At 34.2% G+C, this 26,041-nt stretch overlaps 2 protein-coding genes and 2 non-coding genes across 4 annotated transcripts; 2 read left to right on the plus strand and 2 right to left on the minus strand.

Moving 5' to 3' along the window:
* Positions 1 to 565: 565 nt before the first annotated feature.
* Positions 566 to 6,231, minus strand: LOC141706081 (putative protein S-acyltransferase 1). The gene is made up of 7 exons (XM_074508914.1): positions 5,880 to 6,231; positions 4,417 to 4,596; positions 4,059 to 4,337; positions 3,352 to 3,576; positions 2,712 to 3,175; positions 2,379 to 2,460; positions 566 to 1,304 (listed from the first exon to the last, which is right to left on the minus strand). The coding sequence occupies exons 1-5, from the start codon at positions 5,934 to 5,936 to the stop codon at positions 2,720 to 2,722; spliced, it is 1,197 nt and encodes a 398-aa protein (XP_074365015.1). The 5' UTR covers positions 5,937 to 6,231; the 3' UTR covers positions 566 to 1,304; positions 2,379 to 2,460; positions 2,712 to 2,719.
* TRNAN-GUU (transfer RNA asparagine (anticodon GUU)) lies at positions 2,137 to 2,210 on the plus strand. The gene has a single exon. It is a non-coding gene; the product is annotated as a tRNA-Asn (tRNA).
* Positions 6,232 to 8,399: 2,168 nt separating the features above from the next.
* Positions 8,400 to 13,784, plus strand: LOC141693308 (uncharacterized). The gene is made up of 7 exons (XM_074498372.1): positions 8,400 to 8,598; positions 9,393 to 9,531; positions 9,632 to 10,659; positions 10,772 to 11,623; positions 13,097 to 13,158; positions 13,321 to 13,516; positions 13,684 to 13,784. The coding sequence occupies exons 1-7, from the start codon at positions 8,400 to 8,402 to the stop codon at positions 13,782 to 13,784; spliced, it is 2,577 nt and encodes an 858-aa protein (XP_074354473.1).
* Positions 13,785 to 23,339: 9,555 nt separating this feature from the next.
* On the minus strand, positions 23,340 to 23,446 carry LOC141709634 (small nucleolar RNA R71). Its single transcript, XR_012570199.1, has one exon. It is a non-coding gene; the product is annotated as a small nucleolar RNA R71 (small nucleolar RNA).
* Positions 23,447 to 26,041: the final 2,595 nt, after the last annotated feature.

Consider the following 26,041-nt stretch of genomic DNA (forward strand, 5'->3'; position numbering starts at 1 on the left):
TTCATTACCTTATACTAGTATCTTATTTGTATATGTATGCAATATATTATATATGGGAAAAAGAAAATATATTGGAACTAATTGTGTCCAGGTCTGATGACGGTTTTGCAATAAAATACAACCCGGAATACTTTCTTCTATTGTTTATTTGACAGAAAACCTTCCGAATTTATATGACTTGAGGTGAACTCCAATATGCAATTCAGACTACCAAAAATATACATAATGTATAACATTACAAGTGATAGAAGTGGTGTGAGGGGTAAACTCCAGTGTGCAATTCAAACTGCCATTACAGATGATCTACCATGGGGTCAGAGACGTTTTAAATATTACAAATAGTCGATAAAGTAAAAAATCTATACGAATAAAATTTTCATAAGCTAATCATGTTGAGAAACATCAGTAAAAAGTCTAAATAAGCAAAATTTTGTCTTTGAAATCAAATCGTCATTGCCATCTCTAGTTCTCTACTATTAATAAGTTTTCTCTATAAAAATATAAATAAGCAAACAAAACAGCAGAATAAATCGTTGAAACATTAATTAAAAAAATTAAGGCCTGGAAGAACTCTCAATCTGAAGTACACCTTAGTTATGGTATAAAATCACCTGCCTGCCGGTTAATCCATTTCTTTGAAAATTAACTATGAGATGAGTTATCTTTCTACCAATAATAAATTAACATTGAACAGTTAGTACCGCAGTTTCGCAAAATTAAATTTAGTGTTATGTGAATCTGTTACAGATTTTAAACAACAATTGTATCAAAGGCACAGGTACTCATCTTTTTAAAGACTTCGCTCTTTTAAAAAAAAAATTGTAATTCCAAAATTAAAATGCATTTGCCATCACACTGAACAAAAGTCCTAATTCCGAGGGAAACAATCTTAATTTGTGTTCTACCTCTTCTTGGAATGGACACAACTAAAGTTATACGTACTCATCAACTAAAAATCTTTCATTAATTAAAATATCTACACAACCAAGATGTATAGCAATCACAAAGAAAGGTGGGCAAGAACATGAAGGGGTGATGAATTACTGAACCTAAATAACTTTATGATTTTTCACAAAACTGTCTTCATTCTGTCGAGTACCTGTGTCGATGTGCCAAAATCCCAGTTAAACAGGTTCTCTCATGTTCTTTACTCACTTCCTTTTTCTCTTTCATCCGTTCTTTTGAAAAACCAGACGACCTTTCTGTTTGTCCTTCTACGCATATGATCATATTTATAAAGACATCTCATTTTACCTCTCAAGCAAGATGCTGACATCCATTTAGGTTATGTACACCATTAAAGCCTACATAAAAAGTAGAAGAAACAGAATCAGCAGTATTAATACGAGTGCTAATTTGCTTAAAGAAGTCTATGTAGGACTGAAGTAATGACAACATTTATATCAATCATCAGTGGGGAATCAATAATAAATAACCATAAAGGCTCTGAAGCAACAAAGCACGAGAGCAATCTCCATTTGAAGAAACAATATAGTGGATGTTTGGGAACTTCGATTTAATTTAAAAGTCGGGATTACAACATAAGTTTGGATAATAGAAAAAAAATTTGATTTGAATTTCATTAGAAATCCAACAGATTCAATTATTAGCATAAATATGAAAGTTTAGATTAACAACTCAATTCTTGTCATTTGAAATCCATAATTTAAAATGGTATGTATGCAGTATGTTTCCAAGCACAATTTTTAGGTATTTATTAGCTGTGTATGGGTCAAACGCAGAAATTTTAGTGTGTTTCATAGGCCTTTTATTTAATGAAATAGTTAAACATTGAACACATCTACTACATGTAATAAGATTAAGAAAGAAACAAGCTTAGCACGGATAGGATAAACTTATGTAGATGAATCATTTTGTACACTTAACCTATAGACTATGCTATAAAAGACTAACAGTACTCACAACTCAAGTAATCAATATGCAGTTTATACATGTGCATATGATAATTTAAGGTTGAATCATTACATATTGATTATAAGTTATTTATATATAATCAAGGTGTTAATATACAGGTGCAGTCTGCAGATTCAAAAAATCAAATTAATTTGATTTGTGATTTCTCAATGAGGTTTCCAAATCATAGTTAAAAAAAGTATTTTTAAGTTGCAAATAACTGCTGGAATAGCTCAGTTGGTTAGAGCGTGTGGCTGTTAACCACAAGGTCGGAGGTTCAAGCCCTCCTTCTAGCGATTTTATTTGTTCCACTTTTGTGAACTGCAAGTCACTCTTTTCAATATTTGTTTTTTAGCTTGTGAAAGTAAGCAGCATGGAAACCGGTTTATTTTGTAGATTGCATGTCACAAAACTTAAGGTGATCATAAAAGGAAATCACAAGCAACAAACTTAAGTTTTCGCACCTGAAGGTTGCCGGTAAAAGTTCTGCTTTCGTTGTAATACCAAGTCATCGCCAGATTCTGCAAAGAGTTCCGCCTGAAAACACTATCACATAAAGAATATCCTAAACTTAGTCAGTGTTAGTAAATAAGTACATAAAAAATTAGAGCAAAACATGAAACAAGATATAATTTTACCACTGGCATAAAAGAAGAAAAACACGATTAATGGTGCATCACTTTTCAAAATTTGGTTTGGAAGCCAGATTTTATTCGATAAGGCAAAAATCTTTAATTAAGAATACTTTTATATGAATATGAGTTCCTAATATCAAGGAGCATGTAAGAAACACTTACCTTTCCATCTAAATATACGATGATACAGTTCGACGGAACATGGTATCTTCACCGCTGTCATTGTGAATGGAAGTTTCTCCATTAAATGAGTAACACTTTCTTATTATTGGTTCTGGATCAAGAGGAGATGACACTGGTGCTATTTCAATACTTCCACCTGTCTTTATCTCCTTCCCTTTTCCCTTCATACTATAATTTATCTCAATGAGATTTAAATTCTTCGAAGTAGGATAAACATTCTTACTTCCGCATCTGCTAAGCACAGCTTCAGTTTCTAAATCTACGGTTTCTTTTGATCTAACAGAATCTGTACATGAATAGTCATCTTCATACACCACTTCTCGGAAATTGACCAATGGTGGTGGAACCTTAGTGCAAAATACTTCTTTGAGATTGTTCAAAATACCCTGATTGTAAGGATTTTTCTTCTTATCATAACGGTACCTAAAGTTCTCATTAGTTGTCTGTAAAAGAAATAAGTGGAGGAAGGGGGATCAGAGTAGGGTATTGAACTTTATATCTGAAGAAGATCAAACATCCACATATATTAAACACATTAGAGAGTAGAACTCATAGGTACAGGATACAATCATACAATAAGTCCTACTTGATATGAAAGTTTTAGGAGTAAAATAGTAACCTGATTTGTGCATATCAGATAAAAGTGGAAAACAGTGAGCCCACCAATGAACCATATAATCATAAAGCAATACGCTATTATGATGATGGACAATACATCTGTTGACAATGATCTCCAAAAACTTCCTTCTTGATCAGCGACATGTATCAACAGAGTGAAGGTGAAGACGTATATGCATAACACTGTTGAGGATGTTACAAATAGGATGAAAACCCGATAATTACGCTGCAATAAGATGTATGCATATATATAAGAAGATCAAATTCAGTCAGAAATAACATTATTTGTGAAGGAACTTTTAAAGTAGTCATGGCATATGTTTAAACGTATACACAACTAGCTTTTGCTTCATGGAAAAATGAAAACATAAATGTGTATAAATATAGTGTATATATGTGTGTGCGGATTAAAGATAAAAACGGGTTTCATATCAAATACTGCAACGATCATAAATGAATGCATACTTCTGGATATAATGACAATTTACTATACAGGCAATTATGCGTAATTAAATTGGCATGCCTTCTTCATTGCACTATTACTTAACAAATAAACCAGCAACAGTGTCTGTGCTCCAAAGTAATGTTGTAAGTTCCCAGTATTATATTATTGTTCTTCTTGTGTTGTGTATTTCACATAAGGAGCCTGAGTAAATAACTATTTTCACTTCAATGCATTTAGCCTTAAGTCTTACATCAGCAACTTACGATTCCAATACACTGCCCCACCCATGGGCAATGATGATCAAACTTCAGCACACAGTTGTTGCAAACTGAGCAATGAGATGCACGTGGTGGACGGTATATTTTACATGTGTCACAGAACTTCACTCTAATAGTCTGGCCGTTGACAATCTCTTCTCTGGATCTTGGTATTTTCCGACTACTCATAGATAGAGTGGATGATGTCTCTGAATCAGGAGACCATGAGCACCTTGGTACTATTCCAGGATCACTTCCACATATTATGAAGAGGAGAACAAAAACCTGAATGATTCTCACATTGTCAATTTTGATCATAGTTACATGTCCATAATTTCAAACTTTTCAAACATAGAGAACCTACCAATACGAAGAGGACAATTCCCACGATCAGCACGCTGTGCCCGTAAATGGTGCTTGTTTTTGGTAAGTTTTGAAACATTTTAAGGCAAAATACTATTGATGGAACCGCAATCATGATAGCAGACAAAGCTACTGATAAACCATCAGGACCAAAGACCAACCTACCTCCACAAGCAAATCTCTGTCCTCGTCATAAAGTAAAATAGCATAAAAATGTAATCAGTGTCTCAGCCAGAAAGATGGTTGTAATTAAAAAAAAAAAAAAAAGAATCTCACATGAAATTAAATTTTTTTTCCCGATCGAGTAGCATCCATCTGGAAATTAGTAAGCATATAATAAAACAATTTACATTTTACTTGAGCCAATTCACATTCTAAGACTGCCTCACTGAGACTAAGATGTCATTAAACCCAGAAAAAGATTTAACATTATGGTACCAAGCAGGGACATTGCTAATGTATCCGCACCAATTCAATTGACCCTACTTAACTTAAATAAATTGAAAATTTTAGAAAATATTTATAGATTTTTTGATTTCGACCCCCTGCATAAATAAAATGAATATAATTTGACCCCTGTGACTAGATTTTTGGCCACTGGTAGCAACTATACTAAACTATGATCATTATGCCTTGACTTGGTCTCTACTATTTGTTTAATGTTCATGCTCCAACCACACGTTTATTTTTGTGAGTTAGATCATTTACTGTAAATTTGAATTGATCTAGCGTAATTTAATGTTGTGCACCAATTACTAGCAAAGTCAATACAATGAAACCTCCAAACTAAAAAGAAATTTATTACAGGCTTGGTACAAGTAAGATAAGAAAGATCATAAAGTTGAATAATAAAAGAGATTAATGGGCCGGAAGCAGAACCCTGGTTCTTGGAAGCGTTAATTCTCAGTTTTCCCAACAGTTGGTTCTTGAAGAAAGTGAAACTACCAGAATGCACTACACACTGGATTGGAGAGAAAGACCTCTAAATCAAACACAGCTGCAATGTCTAATCCTAGCTCTATACCTCAACACTTCAAAGGGTAAGGTAATTTAGCAAAGTCCCACACATAATAAACACGCATTTAGACACATTAGAAGAACCTTATGTGATTCCCACTTCCCAGAACCAAGCAGAGTAATTAGCCCTATCGAGGTCGTCTTAGGTAAAGTTTTTAATATAAATTTGACTTGCACCTAAACATCTCCAATCTCAAAAATGACAAGGCAACTTGTGCTGATCATAGAAAAATTACAACATTATAAAAAAAAATAACATCCAAAAATGCCATGCAACATTCCATGCTCAACAAACCAATATCTAAACTTATCCGCACCTCACCTAATTATAAAAGAAATAACAATGACACAAATCTGTCGATCATCTCTCATAATCATTCATATTACATTAAGATACAACTAATCATATTCAAACATTTAAATAAAAAAGGGATAGCAGAAACTTACATTATAGCCCTTCCAAACTTGATAAAGCCTGACCCTAGACCTCAAACCAGGGTCCATGGCTTCTATGCTAGCTAGGAAGGACCCCAGAAAATAGTGTCAATTATATATTTCTGTGAAAATTATGTAAAAATGTAAATGTATAATCAAATCTTAAACAGTAATTAAGGTATATAAATTCCTTGAAGGGGAAGGAGGGGATGGTGGATTGGTGATCATGCAACCCCTTGTTAAGCACCCCTCAAGAAACAAAACCCTAATTTTATTTCTTTTTCTTATTTGTCAGCAACCCTAATATTTAAATTATCACCCCCCCCCCCCTTCTTTTCTTTTGCATTTGTATTGGAGGGCCTGGAGGGTGTCAGAAATTATCGCGGGAACTATATCAGATAATTACATGTACTTATTCTTCAAGTTCAAATATTTACGAAATAGTGACTATTCCATAAAAGAAAAAACTTTTGTTCTAAAAAATTAACCATTTCTTTAAATGGCGTTTGGAAACTTATATTTATATATCTTAATGATTACTCCTTAATTTATCCATGGGTAAAAAAATTTATCCAGTATCCAAATCATATATATTTTGCTATATTCATGAACTATCAAATTAGCTTCAATTGACCTCTCTTGCAGAAAATCTTGAAAGCCACATAATTTGTTCAGAAGAACCTAATGGTATAATTCTTGATATATCTCATTTTTCTGATACATCTGTTATAAAATTGCTTTTGAAATTGTGGATTTTGTGGGAATAGTTGCAGCAATGAACAATAAATCTATGATGTAGCCTGTTGCGGTAAAATAATCACAATCGTGTCTGCCGAGTCCTCTATCAAGATTTGATCAAAATATATCTTCTAATATTCCATCAAATTCAAAATCAGGTTAATTTTCATTACTTTCATTAACTTCTTATTTCAGTCTATGTATAAGTGTTTATCAGCGCATATGCTAAAATATGTTTCCCATCTTCTATATAGTGCATAAAGTTAGGATTCGTCCAAAAAATTTCAACAAAGAAGATCTCGGTGTATTTCGTAGCACCTTACCAGATTTGAGAAAAATATTCGGACAATGTACGTCATCGCCTAATATTCAGTTTTCTTCTGCAACTAATACACAGTCATCAGGTAATTTTTTAAACAATAAAATAAAATTCCGGATGTATCAGTTGATTACGAAATTATGTCAAATTCTAAAAATTTCAGTATTCTGAAAAATATTTTTTCAGGAATGTATTCCTCTACTCAGACAGCTGAACAAAGTATAAATCAATTTCAACGCATACTATCGCCAAACGTTCCTGTCAAATGTATCAAATTTTGCGGCTTATTCCTGAATTACAAAACTCTGAAGGATTATTTAAACAATGTGTCATGTTTAATACTCTGCATCTACTAATGTATATCATGCAGAACATAATAGTAAAAGTTTTGTGGAAAACTATCACCATGTCCTTCGTCGTTCAATACAGCAAATATAAAGAGTACATTTGAAAAAGGTGAAAGTTCTAGGGAAAAAAAATTTAATGAATGAGTTCAACAATGTTGATGATAATGTTACCATCGACAGTGATACAACATGTGGAGGTATTAATTATTTGTTTTCGAATAATTTGTTTAATTCTACAGGACATTAATAATTGTTTTACTGTCTGAAGCATCACATACTTTTGCTCAATGATGATTTTCCAAAATTTGCATTTCTTGTGACAGACATGGAAGTGATATTGAGGATATTGATGAAGAATATTTGAGCAATAATCAATCTATGTGGGACGGATACTTGGATCTTGGAGCTCTTGATAAAATCTGTTCGAAGTGTGATGCTGTCATGTGGAATCACGAAAAAAATAATAAGAGTTCTCCTAATAAGCCACCAACATTTTCTCTTTGTTGTAAAAATGGTCAAGTCGTACTGGATAAGGAGAAACAGCCTCCTGAACCTATGGCTACTCTCCTTACTGGTGGTGTTCATTTTAAGCATTTCAAATAAAATATAAGGTTTTACAACTGCATGTTTGTCATGAGTTCTACTGGAGGAAAGATTGACCATTCAATAAACAGAGGTGGTGCGCCATATTGCTTCAAGGTCCAAGGTGTTAATTACCACAATATAGGAAGTCTGGTCCCAACTGACGATAACACTCCAAAGTTTTGTCGGTTTGATATCTATGACACAGACGACGAAATCAACAACAGGATCAATGCAGTTAATGGTGGCAGGGATGCTGTTAATGAAGAAATTGTACAATCTTTATTGCATATGTTGGATGAGCATAACAGGTTGGTTAAAGGTTTTCGTATGGCTCGTGAAAGGGTTAGGAAAAATGCAGTAGATGAGTTTAAATTGGTTCTGATTTCATCGAGTTCAGCAAGTGGCCGACCAAATCACATTGCTCCATCAAATGAGGTAGCAGGATTGATTGTTACTTCTCCTTATGTAAAAGGCTGTCGAGATACTGTCATTGATTCTAGAGTTGATGGATTATAGAGGATTTTTTAGACCGATCCACGTTTCATGCAACTTCAATATCCATTACTTTTCCCTCACGGAGATATTGGATATTACGGTGAGATCCCATTGAATGGACCTGTGAAGCATTCTAAGAGAGACGTAGAAGTTACCGAATCTGAAGATCCTGACGAAAAAGGTGCTCGAGAGTATATTACAATGAGAGAGTTTTATAATTATAAACTAATGATACGTCTTTCAGAAGGTACAAATTTGCCATTTAACAGAAGTATAATTTCTCATTCAGCTGTTCAACTTTGTGATAATTAGTTTATATTCGATTCATTTATACCTTTTACTATAACAGGTTTGACACCACATCTTGGAGGTCGTTTATGGCAGTAATATGTTGTGGATGCTTTCACCGCAATTGAGAAGTACAGATTGGACTGGATTAGAGACCATCAAACTACTATAAGATCTGATCTCTACCATAATATCAGAGATTAATGCAAAAGGGAGATAGAAATCCATCCAATATTGGTAAAGCAATCATTCTTCCCGCTTCATACACCGGATGTAAGCGCTATATGACTCAGTATTTTAAAGACTCATTAGCAATATGTCGAACTTTAGGACATCCTTCATTGTTCGTTACTATGACCACTAATACAAAATGGCCCAAAATTCAGCGCATGTTAGAACATATGCCTGGTGTTGATGTTGCTGATGCACATGATGTTGTAGCCAGAGTCTTTAAAATGAAGGTTGATCAACTTATAGATATGATTAAAAAGAAAATTTTTTTTTGGTAGATATATAGGAGGAATAATTTTCGCTAAGTTTTTTTATACTCACACAATTATTCCTAAATTGTTCTATCAAAATGCACTTTTAGTATATATTTTGCCTGGTACTAACCGTTTTTCTACAATATTTCCATAGTGATGCATCTAATTGAATTCCAGAAGTGTGGATTACCTCACGCTCATATATTAATTTGGTTGCACGCCGACGATATACCTAAAATAACTGAGCAAATTGATTAAATGGTATTAGCTGAAATTCCCGATCCAGAAATTGATCAAGTTGGATATAATGTCGTGAGCAATTATATGATCCACGGATCATGTGGTTCTGATTATACTAAATCTCCATGCATGGTCAAAGGAAACTGTATAAAGCATTTTCCTAAGCGGTATTTTTATTAAGATCCTTAAATTATAAATACTTTACTTTGTTAATACCTCCAGTTTTATTACCAGATTTTTTACAATTTTAAATATGTTTTGTTACAGGTATAATTCTCATACATTTTTTGATGAATGTGGATTCCCCATATATAAAAGAAGGACTGGAATTACCATTAACAAGAAGGGGGTCAATCTTGATAATCGTTTTGTTGTCCCATTCAATCGCGATCTTTTGGTGCATTTTCAATGTCACATGAAACTGGAGATTTGCAATAATTCAAGATCATTAAAGTACCTTTTCAAATACTGTCTAAAGGGTCATGACATGGCAACAATGTGTTTGAGGAAAACACGTACAGGTACTTCTGCAACAATCCCAAAAAAAGCACCAAAAGGTTCGATTGATGAGGTAAAACATTATTTGGATGGGAGATATGTTTGCGCGTCAGAAGCATCTTGGAGGATATTTGCTTTTGACATTCATTCCCGTTGGCCATCGGTAGAGAGGTTACCGATACATTTACCAGCCGAGAAGCATGTTTCGTTTAAGGCTGGAGATGTCTTGGAGGATGTTTGCGACAAGGCAATATCAAAAAAAACCAAGTTAGAAGCATGGTTTGATGCAAATCAGACTTTCCCAAATGCGAGGAATTATAGTTATTCTGAATTTCCAAATAAATTTACTTGGCACCCTCGACCTGGTATTTGGAAAGAAAGGAAAAGAGGAGATGTTATTGGGAGACATTCTGAAGTGCATTCATCAAGTGGTGAACTATTATATCTCCGCATGTTGTTACTTAGGAAGAAAGGTTTCAGGTCTTTTGAAGATCTTAAAACTGTTAATGGACACATCCATGAAACATTCAAGGAAGCATGCACGGCCCTTGGTCTTCTACAAAATGATAAGCAATGGCATGAAGCAATTGCCGAGAACTCCCATACATCATTGCCTCCACAGTTACGTGCAATGTTTGTCAATATTTTGGCATATAGTCCTATTTCAGATCCACTTAGACTTTGGGAAGCTAATTGGAAATGTATGTCAGACGATATTCTCATCATCAGGCGACATATGCTTAATGATCCTCATCTATACCTATCAGATGAAGATTTGAAGAATTATGCACTTGCAGGTTTATATCTCATTATCATACTGCCTGAATAATTAACATAATTCTGTTTTAGATATTATATGTAGTATACTTTTAAACTAACATAACACTTCATATATATTTTTGCCCGCAGAAATTGAAAAATTGTTTAATGACATTGGGAAGAGTTTGAAGGACTACGCGACAATGCCATTTCCAAGCGAAGTTTATTTTAGCAATGTTGTTAACAGACTACTCCAAGAAGAAACTTCATATGATAAAGAAGAACTGAAAATTTTACATGAAAAGAATCATGGAATGCTCAACCCTGAACAGAAGAACGTTTACGATTCTATCATACAAAATGTTTATAATAAGGTAGGTGGTGTTTTCTTTGTATATGGAAGTGGAGGATGCGGCAAGACATTTATGTGGAAGACATTATGTTGTCGACTTCGTTCAGAAGAAAATATTGTGCTTCCTGTTGCCTCATGTGGAATAGCAACCGTATTGTTGCCTGGTGGTAGAACTGCACATTCAAGATTCCATATTCCTTTGAAACTTGATCAGGACAGTACAGCCGGAATCAGACATGGAACCGATATTGCAAAATTAATCCAACAAACTGATTTGATCATTTGGGATGAAGCGCCAATGCAACATCGTCATGCCTTTGAATCTGTTGACCGTTCTATGAGGGATATAATGTCTGTTATTGATAAAAGGAGAGAAAAGAAGCCATTTGATGGTATCACAATAGTTTTTAGCGGAGATTATAGGCATATTTTACCCGTGATTCCAAAGGCATCCAGAGCTGAAGTAGTAGGTTCCACCCTCAATAAATTAAAGATTTGGGAATTTTGTCAAGTATTTTTACTTAGACAAAATATGCGGCTTCATGCAGGAAATACAGAAATGGAGAATAAGGTTATAGCGGATTTCAGTAAATGGCAGCTTTTAGTTGGCGATGGTAAAGTTGAGAACTTTAGTCCTGATGCAGACACTGGTAAAATGCTAATAAAGATTCCAGATCAATATATTGTTCATACCATGCAAAATCCTATAGAAAGTCTTTTTGAAATTACTTACCCGGATTTTCTAAGAAACATTTCTTCGTATTCTTATCTTAGATAAAGAGCTATCCTAATACCAACTAATGTTGTGGTGGACGACATCAATAACAACATTCTTGAGAAAATTCCTGGAACTCTACACACATATCTTAGTCAGGATTCAATTGACGATGCTGGTGATGAAGATAATGAATTCAGATTAGCATTTCAAGTAGAGTACCTGAACTCATTAAATATGCCTTGCATTCCTAAGCACGAGTTAAACATCAAGGTTGGTGTCATTGTCATGCTTATGAGAAATTTAAACCAAATTATGAGATTGTGTAATGGCACACGAATGATTGTGACATCCTGCAAGAAGAATAGTATTGAGTGTGAAATATTATGCAGATCCCATGTTGGCTCAAAACATTTGATCCCGAGGATAGAGATGATTCCAACAAATACTAGCTGGCCTTTTGAGTTTAAAAGAATTCAGTTCCCACTCCAGATTTATTATGCAATGACAATTAATAAGAGCCAGGGCCAATCACTTGACACGGTTGGTCTATACCTTCCCAGAGCAGTGTTTTCTCATGGCCATGTCTACGTTGCCATCTCAAGAGTTACAAGACCAGAAGGTCTCCACATTCTCATCGACAGTGATGATGGTGCCACCATAAATATTACATCAAATGTAGTCTATGAAGAAGTATTTTACAACCTACCGAGCATAAATGATGAGAATGTATCAGATTAGTTATTTGTATTGCACATTTACAATCCTGACTAAGTTACTCATCATTTTATTATAATTGGTAGTTTCAGAAATTATTTGTTATTAAATTAGAATTACATCAGGTCATATTGGTTATTGATGCTCATATGCGAAGTAAAAGGCAGATTCTCGAATAGTTTTTTATGCATATCAAATTCTCAATATAATTAGATGTGATATGTTTTATATTGATAAGGAGACATTATGATAATCAGAGAAGATTATGGGATAACAACAATATCTATCAGATAATTAACTTATATTTAAATATTTGTTTAATATCACATTTATGTTACTAATTGATCTTCTATTTTAACACAATCTTTTTTTCCATGCTAATATTAGTGTAAGATGTTAAGGATCATCATAAAACTCTAATAGATATCTATTGATTGAGATTTTCATGGACTAATTATCAGCCTATCACCTTAACTATAAAGATAGTGTATATCTTTATTAAAAATACAGCCGATTGTCTTAAACGCTCCACACATTCGGATTTTTTTGCTATATATCGAACTCACAAACTAATTTCAGAGTTCATATGGAAGAACATCCAAGTATAATTACAATTCATTACCTCTTTGTTGATATGAATATTTAACATATTCCTTTTTTGATAACATCTATTAACTTTTTCATTACTCAGATATGCAGGGCCATCATCATTTATCCAATCTGGATGGTAATCATACTGCTTGGACTTTGAAGGTCCGTTTGACAAGAATGTGGGTATCAACTAATCGACAAGTGTTTTAGTCAGGCACAATCTTATTCTATTGGACTGTGAGGTTTGATTGAATAACTATATGACTTATACCACATCTATGATTATGTTTTCCAGCCTCTATCCTAAGATTTTCTTTTTTGCAGAATAATCACATACTTGTAATTGTTCCACCAGCTCTTTGGAATTTGTTTTCCTTTATCATTAATCCTGGCACATTGTTACGTATCAGAAATGTTCAGGTTCTTCCAGCTGTTGTGTTTTTTAGGCCTGTACGTTCTGCAAATTACATCATGTTTCTTCCCATCACTATGGTGGTGTTGGAACCTGAGGAAATTTTGAGTACATCGCGCCATAAATTTGATTTGGTTCTTGTGACGCTCCTATATAATTCTCTTCATTATTCTACTATCGATGAGCATCCTATTTATTCCACTAGTATTGCGTATTAAATTTTAGAACAAATCGCTTACAATTTGTTGTTTTTAACTTTAAGTTTATTGTTGTAGATGTTATTGGAATTGTTGAACTCCTGCAACCAGTACAATCTATTATGACAATATTTGGTGAAAAGGAAGTGTTACGCTTCAGAATTTCAGATGGCGTGTAAGACTCTTCAATAAAATTTTTGACAATTATAAAAATACTACGTCATCCTCCAATTTTCATATTTTACGTATTAACACTATTGAGCATCCATAAGTGTTTGACGTTTTATTATATTCATTTTAGGAGGGCCATCCAAGTGTGTTTTTGCGGTTCTTTGCCAACAAATTTTGAATCATTGTACCAAGTTACTGAAATTGAACCCAAAATTGTGATTCTGGCATTTGTTAGAGTCTTTATGTATCGAGATTAATGTCTTATTTTTTATATTAAAAACCTTTAAAATTGTAAGCCTTCTCATAAGTTATAGAATTTTTCTACCTCTTAAATAATATATATTTTTCGCTCTTAAAAACAGGAAGAGCGCAGATCAGCAATATTCCGTCAACAAAGCTTTTTGTCAATCTTGATTATCCTGATGTCTTTTATTTGAGGCAGAGGTAACTAAATAAAAATTATATATTTTTGATTTTTACATCATTTTTTTCATATATACGCTTATAATTTTTACATACTTTGCAATATATGTTGATGGACATTTGACAAATCCAAATTTGACGCTGCAGAACCATTCCCGTCAACGAAGCTTGAAGACATTTTATTTTTACTGCATTTCTATTAAATTGATGAGACATGTCATTTTTCAATTGTTGGAATACTGATAAACTTCCTGATTCAACCGCATTGGTGTATTTATTTTTATTAAATTTATTTACCACACTATGGATTATTTTATAATTTCTGTGTAAAACATAATTCTCTCAGTATTTTTCTTTATTAAATATTGGAACAATTTTGATCACATTATCTCAACTCAACAGTTTAAATAAATACATTAATTTAATATGTATATTCTAAAGTTCTGAAAAAAGATGTTATAATTCATTTCTAAAGAATCAAACAGATTTTGTTATAAATATTCATATCATTTTCATATCTTATGCATATTTTTAAATGAATTAGAGAAACAGACAGAGTTATGAACAAAAATATACAAGTTGATAAAAAAATGGAATTAATTACACTTTGATTGTGATGATTGGATTAATTTAATTGATTAACCTTAATTAACTAATTAACTCAAAATTTAAAATATAATATCCCGTTACATCTAAATTGTACTTATATATTTAAGAATTATATTGAATAGATAGGAAGATAATTGATGATTAATGAGATAATCATTCAGGATTATATTGTTGTCGGTCTTTATCGTACATATTTAAAAAAAATTATCAATTAGCATTAACTTACCAGATTGAATAAGATAATTGATGAATAATTAGAGAATCAATCAGGATCATATTGTTGGCAGTCTTTATCATACAGTTAAAATAGAGTATCAATTAGCATCAATTTACCAGTTTGAATAGTAATCATAACCTATCAAGTTACATATATCATTTGCAAATACATTTAAATTTCATGCCTTGAGATAAACATCAAACATACTCTGACACTAAAAATAAAACTTTAGGTTTCCTCTCAATTTGTTCTCTCTAAAAATATCATCGATTGGTAGGAACTGATCTAATATGTTAACATTATTTCTTCATCGTGCATGCTGTCAATTTTTGTTAATATTTTATAGGCTTTAATTCCTCAATTGTTAATGCTTCACACTTTGTTTAATTGACTTGAACAAAAAGCTTCAATGGAGTCCGCAGTATTCAATCTTATTGAAGACCTTGATCAATCGACTACCAATTGGAAGATTAAGGCTAAAGTAACTAGGATGTGGACCAGCGTTAGCTCTGAGAATGGATCAGTCAAAGGATATAATGTCATTCTGTTTGATGATGATGTAAGTCTTATGTTCTAAAATTTTCTTATGGTATTACGTAAAATCCTACCTTCTTTTGTATACCAAATGTAACATCCTTTTTTGTTTTAGAATAATCACGTCCATGCATTTGCTTATCCCAATATTTGGAATGGATTCAAAACTCCGGTAATTGAAGGAGGCGTTTATATTTTTGACCAATTTTCTGTGAAAGATGTTGTCGGTAATCTGAAGTTTGTACAAGCTGATATCTGCATAAGGTTTTCACAATATATTACGGTCACCACTGTTGAAGACGATGGCATGATTCCTGCCTACAAATTCGAATTTCTGGATTTAGGTGATCTTTTTGCTGAGGCCAACAAATATCAGCCACAACAACAGCCTGAATTTGCTATAGGTGACCTTAATATAATACTCTTTTGGTTCAGATTATTAGTTTTTTAAAATGCGTACCTTAATATTTCACTGCATTTTATCTTTCACTAAATTAAATATATTGTTCAGTTTAATTTAGATGTAATTGGAGTTATTGAGGATTTTGAACCTCTAACGAAACTTGACACAAAATTTGGCATGCGAGACATTGTCAAATTCAGGATTTGTGATTCCAGGTTTGTCGAATATTTTAATATTTATCCTGTAATTTTAATTATTTTCTGAGTCTGCCTCTAATGTGGAAGTTTTATATTTTGAAATATATGTTCATTTTTTAATATAGTAATCAACATAAAGTCAGTGTTTGGGGAGATCTTGCTGTGTTGGCCAATAACTTTTATACTAAAGAACTCCAGTCTCCAGTCCTTGCAATAATAACGAGCACAAAAGTTACAACTTTCATGAGTAAGTTCTTTTTAACTACTTAGTATACATGACCTTGACATTATACAATAATTTCCTAAACTATATTGCTTTGATTTAGATACTGTGCAGATTGGTACTTTGCCATCTTCAAAATTATACCTTAACCTAGATGATGAATCTGTGACTGATATGAGGATGAGGTACTACGATTAGAATTACATAATTACAACACATTTGCATGTTTAATAACAGTTGATAGGAGGCTGAGTTAATAAACATCAATGTTTACCTTTGTAGGTTGAAGGAGGAGGGATATTTGTCAAAGAGAGAAAAATATCTTAAGGCGGCAAAATCTGAATTTGTTCAAACCTTTATGGAAAGAATGACATTAAAGGATCTCAATGAAAAGCTGACATATGATGACTTGAAGTTTTTATAACCTTTATAAAATTTGCACGACACAACCATATTGAATATGATTTAGTTTTAAATCTGAACTTTTTTCACTTCAAACAGAAAAGGATATACACCACGTTCTCAGTTGTTAAGGTGGATGAGGATGTAGCATGGTGGTTTTACATTTGTAACAAATGTCAACAAGAGGTTGAGCGGCTTGACAGGAGATTTCGATGTAATAATTGACCTCGCATAATTCCGGTTGCCCCTAAAAGGTAGAACAAATTAGAGTTATATCAAAAATTTATTATGCTTTACTCTGTATTAAAGTCAACTTTCAATACTTATCACATAATTCCTTATAAATTCAGGTTTCCTATCATGGTCCTTGCCGAAGATGATACATTTTCATGTAATGTTATGCTCATGGACCGAGCTTCTAGAAGGATTGTTGGCACAAGTGCAGCAAAAGCGTATAATGATTTTGAGAAGGTATAAATTCATTACAACAAAGCAGATCCAATGTAATGTTCTAAATTATCAATTAAAGTGTTTAATAATTATTACATTGTCTCAGGCTCCTGAAGAAGGCCTTCCTCAGGTACTTAAAGATTTGGTTGAAAAGGAAGTCACTATCATTATTCACTTGAACAAAGCAAATGTAACTGAGGATAGTACCATATTTGATGCAAATGACATATTTGACACGACTATGCGGATTCCAAGTCCATCTGAATCTGCACATATATAAGAATCTTCCTCCATCAACTTTTCCGTTAATGTAAGTTTGGTTTTTATATGTTATAATACTCGAACCATTATAATTTTATAACTTTTAGTCTTCCAACAAATCTTTATAAAGCGTAATTGTTTTGTGTTAATCTGTCGATCTTGATGCCATTGATCATACTCCAGGCTCTGCAAAATCAGTTACCAAAAATATTAAAAAGGTAAGATACATTTATGCATTGTATTTTGTTTTTTTGCATTAAATCACTTACATTCCGTTCATTAATTATCCTCATAAGTTGTAAGATAAGTTGTTTTTCTACGTTAAATTTAAAGGATTATATATTGGTTTTGGTTCTTGACGGAAGTATGAGTTACATTACAATTTGATATGGATTGATGGGTATAAATATATTAATAAGTACCTATATTCTATAAGTTTTTTATGTTGTTTTGGTCATATTCTAAGAATTTTTAATTTGATAAAATTTGCAGGAGAAGTAATACAGCAGTTTATCACTCAATTATTTTGCTTGATGTTATGTACGAAAGCTGGATTGGATTGGTGTTTAGCATTTCTGAATTTCATTTTAAATAATGACCATTATCAAGTTGTGATCATCATATTCTATCTTTCATAACTTTGTTTTCTGGAATTGATGCAAATGAATTTTGCAGATTAGACAAGTTATACGTATTATGATCCAGTTTCTTTCAATTTCCAGAATTTCTATAATAATTTCTTCAATACTTTATATCATTATTAAGGATTGCTTCATATATTTATCTATGTAATCCGGTACTTAGATTCCTGTTTTTAGTTTTCTTTTATTCTATTTGTTGTACAAATTATTAAACTTAAGATATAAAATATTGACCAATTATTTATACTCCACAAGTACTCAATCAAACTTTTCGATGATAACATTTTAACGCTATAGTTTCTCGAGAGTTATGAATAATTTTTTTATTTACTACATGAACTCAATAGAAATTTAATTTGAACGGTACGGAAGATAATAAAATTTAGATGCATAATCCAAATTTAAACCAATAAAATCCATAAGATTAATACATCATCTTTCAGACACAAAGTACTCGATCACATTCATCTACTTTCCAATTTAATAGAGATTAAACACACTATTCGATAACTATATCGAATATTAAGTCTTCTTGATGAAAAGTAAAAACCAAGGTATCGTCTTTTTCCAGCTCATTATCTATTGTAAATTTGTTCCATCCAGCAGAGAATCGAGGCAATCCAATAGAACACACTACCTTAACATTCCATGTTAGAAGCCCCCTCATCAAGGTTACATTTTCACCATTTATCCATCTCCTACCATTTGGCTGTATAGCTATTGGGATATACTGCAAAAAAAATATCATTTTGAATTAATTAGCCACAACATAAGTGAACTTTATATTGTATTTGTGAAAATATTGTAGGTGAATTGAAGGATTAGTGTAACAATCCCGCTCCATGACATGTGTTGTTCACATTTGAAGTTGTCAGCGTTGCGATGAACTACATCGCCATTACTTGATCATTTTCCTCATCAATTACACCCTCTTCTACAACATCTTCTGCTTCTCCTTCAATATCCATATCAAAGATTTCTTCTTCTTCCTGCATTCCCGCTTCAGGAATTTCTGCAGCAGCATCAGCCTTTTCTTTAATATTTATGTCAACAATCTGTTCTATTTCCGCAATTCTACCTTCAAGCTCTTTATTAACATCTGCAGACAATTAAGAAAATGTATTAAGGTGAATAAATTTTCATAAATAGCTTCTCCATTATTAGCGAATGAGTGCATTGCTTCAATAAGTCTTCACATTTTAACAAGAATATTATATGACTAATATTTGGTATCCTAATTACCAGACAAATTAAATGATATGCAGTACTTAAAGTATTACCATTTCTTAATGAATATCTGGCAGGTAATTTTTCAATTTTTGAACTATCAAAAATGACAGTGTCAAACTTCCCAGATCCTCTGTAGGTAAGCAACATAAAATCCTTCCTCTCGAACATTTTGTCATTGACTAGCTCCAGTAGATCAGAAATCTTCTTAGTAGATTCAGAGTACTAACAATTGTATATCATTTCATTCTTTAACATCAACTGTACTTTGGCAGGTATTAACTATCCAAAAGAGGCGTGAAACTTTTCTGGTATGGTCTGTCGCAAGCATCATAAGTATCTCTAGGTTTAAAAGTTAGTATTGCTACAAAAAAAAGATACTGATCATAGTGAGGGAAAATAATGATTAGGCAATTTAAAGCTTACTATTACTCCAGAGTCTACTGCATCGCCAATACCAACTACCATGGACTTGCAATCAATTCCACTTATTGTATCTATAAATTAAATATCATTATCCAATTTTAGTCATAATGAATAATGAAAATTAAAATTCTTTCTCAAAACAAATAGGTAAAAACTTTGTATAAATGTGCATTTACCTCTAGAACATAAATGTGACCGGGAAGCGAGTCTTGCAAAAGTATAATCTACTTCAGTTGCATCGAGATTTAGTGCACAGACCACAAATTGTCCCAGGTCCTCATGCTTGAAAATCGGAATTGTAGCTGAATACCTGCTAACTTCTTTCAAGAACCATGTAAGCTTTACAAAACTGTGGTCTTCATGTGAATACTTGACATCAAATTGACAACCATTTAGTAACCGAAACCAAACTTTTTTTGGAATTACACTTGCAAATGTTGTAGCCAACCTCTCTGGTAATTTTTGTATAAATTAGTTAAATTTAAAAAACTCATTAGTAAACCATACTTGTAGCAATCTATAGATTATAGCAAAATTATTATGTTAAATTTGTACAATATTAAATAAAAAACTTACCACTACATTTTGTATATAGTTACCGGATTTAAGAATCATGATAAACTCTGGAAGCTTGGATACATAAATATCCACCTAATAATTATAGGTACAGAAGATAATTATTTTTAAATTTAAAAAACCATTTAACTTGATTCTATTAATATGAACTGATATGATTACATACCATCTTCTCCTTCTGCTTCAATTTCAAATTTGATTTAGGAATATTTGCATCCTTTATTAGTGGCAACCAACTACAAAATTCCTGCAATGGATTGATCTCATCTGCTTCTTCCATTAAAATACATTTTCCTTTTTCTCCGTCATCAAATTTATGTTCAATCTCCATATCTATAAAATATGTAATTAAGAAACATATGTCCAATAAGTATAAATTTAGAATCATAAAGATTTTAAGACTTTGATAAGTGACATACCTTCACCTGAATCCAAATGAACCTGTAGAAACCAATCTTTTCCAATCATCTCTTTTCCTCTAATACGCCTTTTTAAATAATCAATCTCTAATCCATCTTCCTGAAATATCCTTGCTGAAATGATATCACTATCATCCATTGTAAATAAAAGTGTATCTCTTTCGCGCAAATGAAATATCCTTAGCACATATCCAAGGCAGTAAAAATATCTATTTGCCGAGTTGTATGAAACGAAAGATTCATGCCCTTCAAGCGAGATTTTCATTATTTTCATGAGCTTTTCACTGTATTTGTACCGCACCAAACTTGGTACAACCTTGGAAAAAACAATAAACAATGCAATGTTTACAGATTACACATAAAACACAAACACAAAACAAACACACTGATAAGTGACATTTTATACCACTTAGAACGTCTTAAAATGGCTTAAATTGGTGTCTTGAAATCAAGTATTTTGTGTATTTGATGCGTTTTTCTAGTGTTTATGCATTTCAGGTTATTAGTTGCATTTCGGAGGAGGAATCATCAAGAATAAGCCTTGGCATGTGTTCACCATTGCGAGAGGAAGAGAACGGGCAGATTACGGCGAAGAAACGGAGCAAACCAGGAATTTTTCCAGTAGGGTCCTGCGCGCCCGCGCAGCAATGCTGAGCGGCCGCGCAGCAGCCTTGCGCGCCCGCGCAGCAATGCTGAGCGGCCGCGCAGCAGCCTTGCGCGCCCGCGCAGAAATGCTGAGCGGCCGCGCAGGGTCGGGGAAAAAGCTGGATTATTTTAGACTTCTACTTCTGTTTGGCTTCCAACTTCTATGTAATCTGAGTTTTATGGGACTATTATATAAGTAGATTTGAGACATTTTCATAGAGAATAAGAAGGAGATTATGTTTTAAATTGTGTTGGTGCAAGAAGCGAAGGAGATAAGGAAGAAGACCGATTTAGCATACTGCAGCGAAGAGGAAGCATATATTCTTGTGATTCTTGTTTCGTTGTAACGTTGGATGCTAGTTTTCTTGCTTTGGCTTATTTACTCTTGTGACGTACTCTGTTTTAATATAATTAGTTTAGTTATTATTTTCTTGTGTTGATTATTATGATTTCATATGAACCCATGATGGCGATAAGTTCTATTATGGGCTAATCGTGATCATGGGGTTGCAACGGATTTATTATAAAATTCTTTAGTTAATTGTTTAAAACTTTAGTGTGTGATGATTGCATGATATCTAGTATTGGTTGTGCATATTCGTCTTATGTGCGTCGCGAACATATAAGATAGGGTGTTAATCTCTTGTGAAGCGACGGTGGATCTTGAGATTTAGAACTTGCCATGCTAGCATAGGTTCATGTACGTTGTGCATGATTAGTGGGTAACTCTAACAGTTTTATTTGCCCTATGTAATCAAAAGGAATAACGTGTGCTTAAATCGTTGTGTTGTCAATTTCTGTAGACATATAGGAACTCAACATAATTGATGACTATTCAACTTCTATCTTAATTGTGGATGCTTGGTAGAATGGTATTAGTACAATGAAAGTTGGCTTTTATTAGTTTCGTGTTATTCGATTAATATCATCACTGTTACATGCTAAAGGTAATAACAATGGCTATAGAAGGAAGTAATAATGAAGTTGTGATCTCATGAGTGTTTTATTATTGATAAGTTGAAGTGTTAGTTAAGTGGTTAATTAAGTAGTTAATTATAGTTAATATTTAATCAACAATTTTAAGTATTATTATCTTAACATTGAGAAGTAGTCATACATTGGTGAGTGAGTTTAATTAGACAAAACTTAGTCTGAGTCTCTGAGGGAACGAACTAGAAAGTATTCTGTATTACTTGCGAACGCGTATACTTGCGTGAATATTAGTGCGTGATTTCGCCCTAACAAGTTTTTGGCGCCGCTGCCGGGGACTCGGCGTATTTGTTTAGTTTATGTACTTACCATCATTGGTCATTAGGACTCAGTGATTAGGACGTAGTAGTTAATTACTCTTTTCGGTTGTGTTTCAGGTACTTTAGCAAGCGTTTATGCAAACTTGTTCTCGTGCTCGCAAGAGGACCTTAGATACAGCTGAGGAGAAAGACGAAGTTCTTGATACTCCGGAGAAGTTAGATTTTGAGGATTCGGATTCAGGAACTGAGCAGAAAGAACCAGTAAATATGGGAGATCGTATTGTTCAAGCTGATCCAGCTCTTATGGATTTTTCTCGGCCTAAAATTGATGACATTCAGTCAAGCATCCTTCATCCGGCTATTCAAGATAACACCTTTGAAATCAAGTCGGGCACTATTCAGATGGTGCAGAATTCTGTTTCTTTTGGAGGAGCGGCAACTGAAGACCCCAACATGCACATAAGGAATTTTGTCGAGATCTGCAGCACTTTTAAGTATAATGGCGTGACTGATGAGGCTATCAAGTTGAGGCTTTTCCCATTCTCACTGAGGGATAAGGCTAAAGACTGGTTACATTCTGAACCAGCTGGGTCCATCACTACGTGGCAAGATCTTGCGCAAAAGTTTCTGGTGAAGTTTTATCCAATGGCAAAGACTGCTGCTATGAGGATTGCTCTTACTCAGTTTGCGCAGCAACCTACAGAATCTATGTGCGAGGCTTGGGAACGCTACAAGGAAATGTTGAGAAAATGTCCACATCATGGAATGCCGGATTGGATGGTAATCACTGGTTTTTATAATGGTTTGGGGGCCCAATCTCGGCCCATGCTCGATGCAGCAGCTGGAGGCGCCTTATGGGCTAAAAGCTATACTGAGGCGTATAATCTTATAGAGACAATGGCTGCAAATGAGCATCAAAACCCAACTCAGAGGATGACGTCAGGCAAGGTAGCAGGTATTCTGGAAGTTGATGCAGCCACCGCTATTGCAGCCCAGCTCCAAGCGCTATCAATGAAGGTTGATTCTTTGGCTACGTATGGAGTTAATCAAATAGCTATGGTTTGTGAGCTTTGTGCAGGTTCTCATGCTACGGATCAGTGTTCTCTTGTCAACGAATCTGTTCAGTATGTGAATAATTATCAGCGACAACAGCAGCCTGTGCCAGCGACCTATCATCCTAACAACAGAAATCATCCAAATTTCAGCTGGGGGAATAATCAGAATGCTATTCAGCCACCATATCAGCAAGGAGTAAGTAAACAGTTTAACCCACCTGGATTCCAGCAACCACAGCAGTATGCTACAAGGCAATCATATCCGCAACAGGGAAGTGCAGCTGCACCTACTAGTGCTGATTTTGAGGAACTTAAGCTGTTGTGCAAGAGTCAGGAGGTTTCTATCAAGACCTTGGAAAATCAAATCGGTCAATTAGCCAATGCAGTGCTCAATCGTCAACCTGGCACTCTTCCCAGTGACACGGAAGTACCAGGCAGGAAGGAAGCTAAAGAGCAAGTCAAGGCTATTACCTTAAGGTCTGGAAAAGTAGCTGATGCTGAAAAGGCAAAAGAAGTCGAAGCTGAAGTTAGAGATGAAGAATCTAAGCAAAAGGAGAAAGCGGCGGAACCAAAGAAGACTACTGTTGAACACACTCTGCCTGAGGCTAATACAGGGGAGAAACAGCTCTATCCTCCACCACCTTTTCCTAAGAGATTGCAGCAACAAAAGCTGGATAGACAGTTCGGGAAGTTTCTGGAGGTGTTCAAGAAACTTCACATCAATATACCTTTCGCTGAGGCTCTGGAACAAATGCCTAGTTATGCGAAGTTTATGAAGACTATTCTTTCAAGGAAGGTGAAACTGGATGACCTTGAAACCGTTGCTCTCACGGAAGAATGCAGCGCGATTCTGCAACAAAAGTTACCACCAAAACTAAAAGATCTAGGAAGCTTCACCATTCCTTGCACCATTGGCAATCTAACTTTTGACAAGTGCCTTTGTGATTTGGGAGCAAGCATTAATCTGATGCCGTTGTCGATCTTTAAAAAGCTGGATCTGCCTGATCCAAAACCCACATACATGTCGCTACAATTGGCGGACCGTTCCATTACTTACCTAAGGGGCATAGTTGAGGATGTGCTCGTCAAGGTGGATAAGCTCTTCTTTCCTGCAGATTTTGTTATTCTGGATTTTGAGGAAGATAAGAAGATTCCCATAATCTTGGGGAGGCCTTTCTTGGCTACTGGCCGTACTTTGATAGATGTGCAAAAAGGGGAATTTACTATGTGGGTCCAAGATCAGGATGTGACCTTCAACGTATTCAAGGCAATGAAATTCCCTACAGAAGATGAGGAGTGCTTAAAAGTGGATGTGATTGATTCTGCGGTTACTTCGGAACTCGATCATATGCTAATGTTTGATGCATTGGAAAAGGCCTTAGTGGGGGATTTTGACAGCGATGATGAAGATAGCAACGAGCAATTACAATATCTGAACGCTTCTCCATGGAAGCGAAAGCTCGACATACCATTTGAATCTCTTGGTACTTCTGACCTTAAGAATGCTGAAGGGAAGCTCAAACCATCAATAGAGGAAGCACCTACCTTGGAGCTAAAACCATTACCTGAACACTTGAGGTATGCTTTTTTAGGTGATGCATCTACGTTACCTGTTATTATTTCAGCTGACCTTTCAGGTAGTGAGGAAGACAAGCTCTTAAGGATTTTGAGAGAATTCAAATCGGCTATAGGATGGACCATAGCAGACATCAAGGGGATAAGTCCTTCATATTGTATGCATAAAATTCTGTTAGAGGAAGGTAGTAAGCCAACTGTGGAACAGCAGCGAAGACTGAACCCGATCATGAAGGAGGTGGTGAAGAAAGAAATTCTGAAATGGCTAGATGCAGGCATCATTTATCCTATTTCTGACAGCTCGTGGGTGAGCCCCGTGCAATGTGTACCTAAGAAAGAAGGTATCACGGTGGTCGCAAATGAAAAGAATGAGCTCATCCCTACTCGAACAGTTACAGGATGGAGAGTATACATGGATTATAGAAAATTGAACAAAGCCACAAGGAAGGATCACTTCCCTCTCCCATTCATTGATCAAATGCTTGACAGATTGGCGGGACATGAGTATTTTTGTCTTCTGGATGGTTATTCCGGGTATAATCAGATTTGTATTGCACCAGAGGATCAGGAAAAGACTACCTTCACTTGTCCATTTGGCACATTTGCCTTTCGTAGAGTTTCGTTTGGGTTATGTGGCGCCCCGGCCACCTTTCAGAGATGTATGATGGCTATATTCTCTGACATGATTGGAAATAACGTCGAAGTGTTCATGGATGACTTCTCCGTCTTTGG

The sequence above is a fragment of the Apium graveolens genome, chromosome 2 (genome assembly GCF_009905375.1).
Source record: "Apium graveolens cultivar Ventura chromosome 2, ASM990537v1, whole genome shotgun sequence".
NCBI classification, from domain to species: domain Eukaryota; kingdom Viridiplantae; phylum Streptophyta; class Magnoliopsida; order Apiales; family Apiaceae; genus Apium; species Apium graveolens.

What these genes read in the sequence shown, in the direction of transcription:
- LOC141706081 (XM_074508914.1), bottom strand. Translation starts at nt 5,936, where the DNA reads ATGGACCCTGGTTTGAGGTCTAGGGTCAGGCTTTATCAAGTTTGGAAG. An exon ending in TGGGGCAGTGTATTGGAATC is followed by an intron (nt 3,577 to 4,058) that starts GTAAGTTGCTGA and finishes ATCTTATTGCAG; the next exon opens with CGTAATTATCGGGTTTTCAT. An exon ending in ATCTGATATGCACAAATCAG is followed by an intron (nt 3,176 to 3,351) that starts GTTACTATTTTA and finishes TTTCTTTTACAG; the next exon opens with ACAACTAATGAGAACTTTAG.
- LOC141693308 (XM_074498372.1), top strand. Translation starts at nt 8,400, where the DNA reads ATGCAACTTCAATATCCATTACTTTTCCCTCACGGAGATATTGGATAT. An exon ending in AATGATACGTCTTTCAGAAG is followed by an intron (nt 8,599 to 9,392) that starts GTACAAATTTGC and finishes AAATGGTATTAG; the next exon opens with CTGAAATTCCCGATCCAGAA. An exon ending in GAAGAATTATGCACTTGCAG is followed by an intron (nt 10,660 to 10,771) that starts GTTTATATCTCA and finishes TTTTGCCCGCAG; the next exon opens with AAATTGAAAAATTGTTTAAT.